At 38.1% G+C, this 9,127-nt stretch overlaps 1 protein-coding gene across 1 annotated transcript; it reads right to left on the minus strand.

The window, feature by feature from the left end:
• Window positions 1-206: 206 nt before the first annotated feature.
• prdm13.L (PR domain containing 13 L homeolog) lies at window positions 207-7,294 on the minus strand. The gene is made up of 4 exons (XM_018263370.2): window positions 7,074-7,294; window positions 5,542-5,673; window positions 5,191-5,311; window positions 207-2,794 (listed from the first exon to the last, which is right to left on the minus strand). Exons 1-4 carry the CDS (start codon window positions 7,212-7,214, stop codon window positions 1,290-1,292), a joined length of 1,899 nt encoding a protein of 632 aa, XP_018118859.1. The 5' UTR covers window positions 7,215-7,294; the 3' UTR covers window positions 207-1,289.
• Window positions 7,295-9,127: the final 1,833 nt, after the last annotated feature.

The following is a 9,127-nucleotide window of genomic DNA, read 5'->3' on the forward strand; positions in this document are numbered from 1 at the left end:
AAATGAATAGTTGAAGAAAAGGCTAATCGTTTTCTAAAGCTAACTGGGCATAGATTGTGTTTTATTTCTAGCGCCTCTCCATTCATTCAGGAGCACCTACACCTTAGTAAATATAGGGCTGAGATCTGACACAACCATTAGTTTTCCACATACAAAATATACAACATAAGACACATGCTTATTTAGTATCCAGTAGACAAGCAGAATATAATAATTACATTTATTTAGAAAATCGCAAAAAACAAACTGAATCAAGACCAAATAACTGTATTCACTCTATACCATGAGTCATTAAAAAAGAAAAACTACAAGACATATAAAACAGATTTTTTGTTGAAACAACAATAGACACATGACTGCGGTTTGGCATCACCCATTGCAAATATGTGCACTACACCTTAACTGTGTTTACAGTACCTGACTCAGAGGCCAAGTTAGAATGTAATTTTGCTGTATATTACTTTTATACATCATAAAACAAAGACCTCCATCACTGTCAGCATAGGCCTTAGTGCAAAAGAGCAAATGCAATAAATTGAAAGTGCCTGCTTTTGCTTTTTTCCACTAATCTATTGCCTTCACAAGGTGAAATCACTTTGTAAATGCTCCAAAGCAGAGGTTTTGGATTTTAAGGCCCTTTATCTTGGTTTAATAGTCCCCTGCTATTGTGCTATAACCCAACTAAACAATCAACCCAAAACCTTCCCGAATTTCTTTTTGAGCTGCTCACAATTCTCCCATCCACTACTTTGGGCCCTCTCCGTTTTGAACCTTTGCTCTATTGTGTTCTGTTCTGTTGAAGCTAAAATAGGTTCTTGCATTCTCCCAAACTGTTCAGTAGTCTATAGCACATTGAGAGGCTGGTAAACATCTGCTATAGCCATTTTTGAGACCATTTCATGTTGCAGTAGAATCCTAAACTGGATGATCAACCCCCTAATAACAAAGAGGGGTTGTGTCAGTTAAACAGCACCAAAAGGATGGGCATACAGTTCCACTGTTGGGTAATGCACATATCTGATTACACAGGGATTGCTTTCCCCGCTTATAAAAAAGTGCTACTTTTATGACACTCCCCCATAATATCACTCACACACATACACACTTCATATACAAGTCTTTCACTTGCCAGTCTGTAGAACAATGTCCAAATGGCAATCAAGAGTCCAAAAACTGGGTTGCATTTTGAATCACATAAATAAACCCTAACAAATAGTGAATAATAGATCTGCATATATTTATATACAACTGAATTTTCTGATAAAGCTCTATGCCTATATATGTGCTGGTTAGGGTTCCTTGCTGCTTCCAGTTTCCTGGTCACTTTGTTCATCAGTGAAACACACATCCACTTCACTGTCATTGTCCTCACTTCTGGGATCTGCCTGGGAATAAGGTGGCTCGGTCTGCTCCTGTTCCTTGCTGCTGATGGTCTGGCCGGGGTGCCTAGACTTCACATGCCTCTCCAAATCTCGCCGCCGCACCAATACCTTGCCACAGTGCTCACAGCGGTAGGGAGTGTTGCCCTCTGCATGCAAGCGAATGTGCTTGTTGAGATTGCTTGGGTCCCCAAATGGCCTCAGGCAAACCTTACATTTCAGAGGCTTGTAGCCAGTGTGAGTCCTCATGTGGATTTTCAAGCCATATTTCCTAGAGTACAACTTGCCACAGTAAAGGCAAAGGTGCCCTTTCTTGGGTTTGCCTGTACCAGGTGCTGCCCCTCCTGCAAGACTCTCTATCCTGCCCGCTCTGCCCTTCTCACTTGCTATCTCAGAAAGCTGATGGCTGTGCATGGCAAGCTCACGGTCTATGCTGGAGGCAATGGAGCCCAACTCTGGGTTAATAGCTGGCCCAGCATTGAAATAAGATACTGACTCAGGGTACTTAATGAGGTTGCTGAAATGAAATTTGAAGGGATAGTATGGAGTGCTGTAAAGAAGTTCCCCGTTGTACACAGTGAAAGGCATGACTGGGATATTACATTCTGAGGAGTATGACTTGATGCCTTCAAATGGAGGAATGGAGAACCTCTCAAAGTGATGTCCTGCTGAAGGCATATGGCTGTAGCGACTGGTGGGGGAGAGGCTGGCATGGACCCCCCTTTCTACATGTTTGAAGGCTGATGTTTCCTCCAAATGGGATAAGATAGGGAAACCCCTTATCCCAGTGGCACATGACAAGATGCTGGAGGAGCCATCTCCACCAGACAGACACTTGGATTGGTGGCTACTGATCAGAGATTCATTCCCTGTGCGGCTAGGCTTGATACCCCCCAATAGTTTGCTGAATCCTATGCTGGTGGCCTTTGAATCTTCTCTGACTGAATCGGTATGGGGTAATTTGGATAGTCCAGTTGGTTTAAAAGCAGACCTGATTCCTGGATAAAATGCCATGCCATTCCCTCCACATGCACTGCCCACTATGCCAATAAACTGGCTGTGGTTTCGTGTAGATCCCACACTCATATCCAAGGCTCTGTCCTGTTGTTCTTTGCCCAAAGCCTTCTTGATCACCCCAAGCTTGCTCAGTACTGGAGATAAGGAGGCCTCCCTTTTAATAGCGTCCCTGTTTAACCCGTTGGCCAGTTGGGGGTTGGTCCTCATAGGGGGAGCCGTGTTGGACACTCCTTCTGAGATTTTGGGTGATGCGGAAAAGGATTCAGAGCTTCTAACCTGATCGTTATGCAGGAAACCCCTGCTGTTGTTAAGGGCGCAGTGAAAACGAACGTGGGCTTTTAGGGTGTTAGGGAATTTAAATGTTCTCCAGCAATACCAGCAGATGTAGCGCTCCTCTCCTGCAAAATAGAACAGACATGGGTAGGGTTAGCAAACAATAGTGTTAACAGAACAGCATTAGGATAGTCAGTAATACTTATGTTCATAATAAAATAGCTGTGTGACTATACACTATGAAGTTGGAATTTCAGTCTCCCCCTATTTTCCCCTGCGCTAATGCAAAACTACAAGGAGCCGATGTGATGTTTCCCAGGCACAAAGCGCTAAGGCTCAACTGCTTGTTCTTTGGGGTTAGGCCCCAGGCAGTTGTTTTAGAGCAATCACAAGAGGAGAAGACTGCTCACTGCACTGGGATTTGGCCCATCTGTTGACATTAGGAAAATAGGTAACGTATGGCAGGCAATTTAGGAACTCCACTCAACAAAAGACCCTAATGATGATGTACTCCTCGGCTCCTCCTAACAATGCGGGACATCATATTCACAAGTCTTTTATCGCCGTTCCCGTTTGCTTTGATTTAATGCTAAAGCCAGCGCTAACGTGATTATTGTATTATTGTATTTACAAAGCAGTTTTGATGGCAATAATAACGTACAATAAAGTACATTATCATGCAAAAATAGTATTATTTTTATTATTAGCTAAAATCAGATCTGATTTCTTAAAGTATCAATATCCAGAAATTTTGGGAACTATAAAAATGGGTGCAGTGGCAGATCATTATATGCTGAGTTGAGCCTCACAAGCAGTAATGACATTGACTTGTTTATCCACGTGTATTACAGTAATGTAGCAAATATGATAAAAAAAAAAAAAAACTATGATGACTCTGTAATACAAATCGTTTTAAGAGAAGCCCCAGGGCAGAGATTTATTGCAAAGTCGTATCCGGGCGTTAAACAGATTACTAATATAATTCTTTAATCCAGTTATTACGCGTGTAATTCTGATTAGCCGTTTATATCCTCAGTGATTTGTTAAAATAATGATTTCTTCCTACAATGGAAATTTTCTGAATTTTCAACAGTGTGAGGAAAAAAAACGTGCCTACTGCAGCCGCAGTTACAAAAATAGATACAACGTTTTTTAACTTAATTATGTATTGGTTACGTACATTACGGTGATATAGAGAATGATTTTTGTTCCTACTGTCGTTTTCGTTATTGTTATTTTTGGGAGTATTTTCGTATTTTCCTGTATAAATATTCGTCTGAGTATGAATGGATATTGGTTCGAGGACTCTAGTACAAATACCGACTGATATTCTATCTATAGTTCTAACTACATATTATCATATATAATCGAGCAAGCATAGTTAGAACACAACTGTGTTCCTACTCACGATTAAAACGCATAAAAACATATATGAGCTAATTTAGACATCTTTGACATTTGAACGAAATTTTCTCTAAAACGGTAACACTGGAAAACACAAGCCTCTAAAGCAGAGGAGACATTATTAGTATGCACGCTTAGTTTGTCTCTTTGCTTGTTTTGGTTCGGGGGCGAAGTACTGCGCTACAAATAATCATTTTACTATGCAGAATGCCAGCTATCTAGCTTTCTATCTATCTATCTATCTATCTATCTATCTATCTATCCATCCATCTATCTATCTATCTATATATCTGTATATCTATCTATCTATCTATCTATCTATCTATCTATCTATCTATCCTATCTATCTAATTATTATTTATCTATATATCATCTATCTATCTATCTATCTATCTATCTATCTATCTATTATCTATCTATCTATCTATCTATCTATCTATCTATCTATCTATCTATCTATCTATCTATTATCTATCTATTATCTATCTATCTATCTATCTATCTATTATCTATCTATCTATCTATCATCTATCTATCATCCATTTATCCCTAACCCTGACCCCTATTCCTATTTGTCTTTTAGAGCAAGTGGATGAAAATTGTAATGGCAGAAATGTACAAATCAGTACACCCAAACGTAGCAATATCTATTATATCATATTATAGTATATATGGGATAACTGATTTGGAGAAATTCAGAGTCTTAGTGAAACGCACAGTATATGTAACCATTTCACTGCCTAACCACGTGGTAGTATAGAGCTAATATATACTGGTGCAGTACAGTGCTAAAATAAAAGCAAAGAAGGAAGTGTATGAAATCGTTTATAGATTGATATAGCCTACATCACAATACGTTACAATAGTACATGCTGGGTAACTTATATGCAGTTTCTATACTGTTTACTTGCCTTTGTTTAGTTATTTATTTTTCTTTCTTTCATCTATCTATCCCTATGTAATCTGCCTGTCCAGCTATTTCACTATCTTTTCATCATCAGTGAATCATTTAATTTGTTCCTAACAGTGATGTCTTAACCTACTGTAGTAAACTCTATACAGAGTGGCTAGTAAGTAATAAGGCGGTATGACCATTTGTAGTAGATTTAGTACATACCTTTTTCATCATGGGTCGGAGTGGCTGTAGTAGAGATGTCCAACCACTGCGCTAGGGAGCTGGAGTACCACACAGTGAGTTCTTCTCCTGGCTGCACATCCCTGAGAGTCCTGTAATATATCTGTGGGACACAAACAGGGCAATGCTGATGTATTAGACCGCAGCTTTACTCATATGGGCACAGGGACGAATACACAAATAGATGGATAGATATTATATAGAGAGAGATTTGGCGATAATTATCATGAACATAGATGTTAGATGACTGATAGGTGACACATACAGGACGATGGATGGATGGAGAAGAAATAGACACACATTTTTCCAAGTAAAGAGACAATAGATTTGTACCTGGCCTCCTGGTAAATCAGATATAGCTTCTAGATTCTGTTCATGATTGTTTCTGGCTGCACGAATTAAGCCCATCCATTCTGTGGCAGGACCCCCAGACTCATCCAGCAGCTCCCCTCTCATAAAACGCACCTAGAAAACCAAAAGATCACTCAATTGTTGTCGCTCAGTATAGGGGTGATCGTTAAACACAGAGGGCTATGTGCGTGTGTAAAACAATCGATCAAAGCAAAATGTTTTCTCTTTTTTTGCATTCAAACGCAATAAACCATTGAGTATTTAACAACTACTGCCCAGATCTATGAGCGTGACTTCCATCATTACCACATCCCAAAGGGACCATATAGTAAAGGAGCGTATTAAGGCTTATATAGTTGAATGGGCATGTAATAAAAGTCACTTTAACAATGCAGACTAATGTGAGAAGCCAATGGAGCCAGATGATGAGAAATAAATTTGAAAAGTCTGGCAGAGCGTTCAAAAACAATTAAAAGACATTAAAAATCGGAGCGGAACGTGTGACAAAAGCCATTGATTTTTTTTCCAGCCCCCCTTGTGTGCCCTGCTCATTATTTACTGATAACGCTTCTGTTTTTGCCATTACTTATTATTCCTATAGCAGTGCACTGCACTTGTTTTCACTTTATTACTTTCAGCCACTGAATTATTTGTAGATAACGACAGAAATAAAGACAGCACGTATATGCCACCCCCAAAAAATAGGCAATTAAATAACTATTAAACGGTTATGCATTAAATAAATTATATATAATTAAGGTGCCCTCCCTGCTCTCTCAACACTTGGTTATTGCAAATTATACGTCACCATAAATGCATTGAAACGAATAACTGGAGGGCTGTAAAAATATTGGGCAGCTATAAGTGTTGGGACAACAAAAATGAATTACATATACCCTTATGACGTAATGATCATGTTTAATTAGCTGCATAGGATTATAAATAAAGGTAGATCGATAGATAGATAGATGATAGATAGATAGATAGATAGATAGATAGATAGATAGATAGATAGATAGATAGATAGATAGATAGATAGATAGATAGATAGATAGATAAGATAGATAGATAGATAGATAGATAGATAGATAGATAGATGATAGATGTTGTATAAATAGATTAGAAAGATTACTCTTTTCGTTTCGATATTTACCACCTACTAGGGTAGAGTTATTACAGTGGTCCATGTAATAATGCAATAGACCAATTTTACAGTAAATAAGAATTGCAACTTGCAAGTAAGATAGATAGATAGATAGATGATAGATAGATAGATAGATAGATAGATAGATAGATAGATAGATAGATAGATAGATAGATAGATAGATAGATAGATAAAAAGTAAAATCAGACATTAAGTTAAAGTTATATATGTATTATTTAGGACAGGGATGTGCAATCTGTTTAAATCCCCTTCCTCTTGTACAATATATGTGATGTCCTGCAGGAGTTATTAATCTGCCCTTGTACATCTTTTTTAGGATCAGCAATAAGCTATTCGAAAAATCAAATACCTTTTTCTTGGGTCCAGGTTCCCTGCGATCTGTCAAATACTTCCCCAGTTTGAAGATGCCAATGATGGGTCCAAGTCGCAGTCCGGCTGGGATGCAGTTGTCGGCGCAGATGCTGACAGCCAGAGCCCTGTTGCAATGCATGCTGGCAGCAGGACCCCCAGTAGTTGGCAGTGACAGAAGCAGAGAGAGAGAGAGAGAGGGGAGGACAGCACTCAGGCTTATCTCCGCCTGCACAATGACGCTGCTTTGCACTCTCTCTGGCTTTTCTATAGGCTCGGGAGGGGATGCTCTAGGGCTCCCACTTTGGTGAGAGAGTTGAGCTCCTCCAGCAGCTGCACAATCTCAGCCAAGAGGGTCACATGGAGACTTTCCCTAAGCCTCCTGCATAATCAGCTCCCATGAATGGTAACCAGACAATGGTCCAGGCGACCTTCTCATTCCTAAAAATCCAATTTGTCAAGGGCAAAGAAGGTCTAGGGGGACCATTAATCCTCAGCATGGGGTATTGTCTCCTAGACAGTTACGATATTTTAAGTGACATATCCACTGTATAATTTCTCCATAAATTTTACTTCTCCTTATTGTTTGCCAGACAAACCAGTTTTACAAAATAAGTGACTTCTTTAAGTCTACTCGGATGATTCTTTTGAGGTTTAATATACTTCAAAGATTTTTAATTCTCTTCCCCTTGGCTTTATTGCAAAATGCTGTTTAACAAAGGGACCAGGAATGTTAGAGGACTTGTTAACTCCTATTGATTCCTGGCGTGTGCCAAACAAAACTCAGGCAGGTACTTGATGGGAAAAACCCCACCAGCACCTACAACTCCTTCTACTGTTACTACTGCACAGGCTTTTCTGCTGCCCTTATGTATACGTTTGAAAAACTCGTTTAGGTACATAAAGTAGCATTTATATAACTGGCTGCATTCTGACACAAGGATACGTTACCATTTGTCGGGGGAAATCGACTCATATTTTTACCCCACCTGTATTTGACTTTGCAAAGAGAGGCATAAAATAATTAACAATATTATAAGATGCTTAAGGATTTTAACAAGGTATTTAATATGCCACATATAAATGGACATATATCCCTGTTTTGTAACGACTACCCGTTAAATAACACGAGCATTTATTTTCATAATATGTCCTCTTTATATACATGACACAATGATTGTGTACTTTAATTATTAAATCATATATATATTTTTAATATATATATATCCATTCGTGTAAAGCTATTCCTATACATTTCTGCATACCATTACATTCTTTTTAGTTAATTATGCTACTTTATTTAAAAATATTTTGACAAATATTCACAAACAGGCAAACAAGACATATGTTCATTCACAAACACACCCAGACACTTAACCTAACAACAAGACAAACATATACAACAAGGCAAACATATACACTGTATACAATCACTTTAAACTCCAAACATAATCACTGCTGATGCTTTTGATTCTGATGTTTCTAATGTTTTCATGTTCTTCTCATGTGTCTAATGCAAAAGCATACAATCTTACACACACACACAAATATATTGGAAGTTTTTTGTTTTTATTGTTGTATTGTCAGTTCTATTTTGAACGTAATTATGTAGGTATCATACACTGAAATGAAACGCATTTATTGATAATTTTCATGATGAACAAAAAGTTATATATTTACATAACAAAAAACAAAACTGGGATAGACTTACTGTTGGTTGAAAAAGTAGCCAAGACAATATAAATATAAGATAAGATAAGATAAAAAAAATATTCAAGCCTGACGACTTTCGTGCCAATGGTAAGTGCCAAAACGCATCAGGCTTGAATATGTCCTAATAAAGATATTCAATTCTTATATTATCTGGGCCAATTTTTCAAGCAACAGTAGGTCTATCCTGCTTTTGTTTTTTGTTTAATTATACTTATTTACTGGCCCTTGGACTGGGGGTCTGTCTGAGATTAGACTACTGTGAATGATTTTTGACTAAATAGAATAAGAATGTTTTGGAATCGACACTGATTATTGGACTATGCTCTATTAGTAGAGACACAC

This window comes from Xenopus laevis, chromosome 5L (genome assembly GCF_017654675.1).
Source record: "Xenopus laevis strain J_2021 chromosome 5L, Xenopus_laevis_v10.1, whole genome shotgun sequence".
Taxonomy (NCBI): domain Eukaryota; kingdom Metazoa; phylum Chordata; class Amphibia; order Anura; family Pipidae; genus Xenopus; species Xenopus laevis.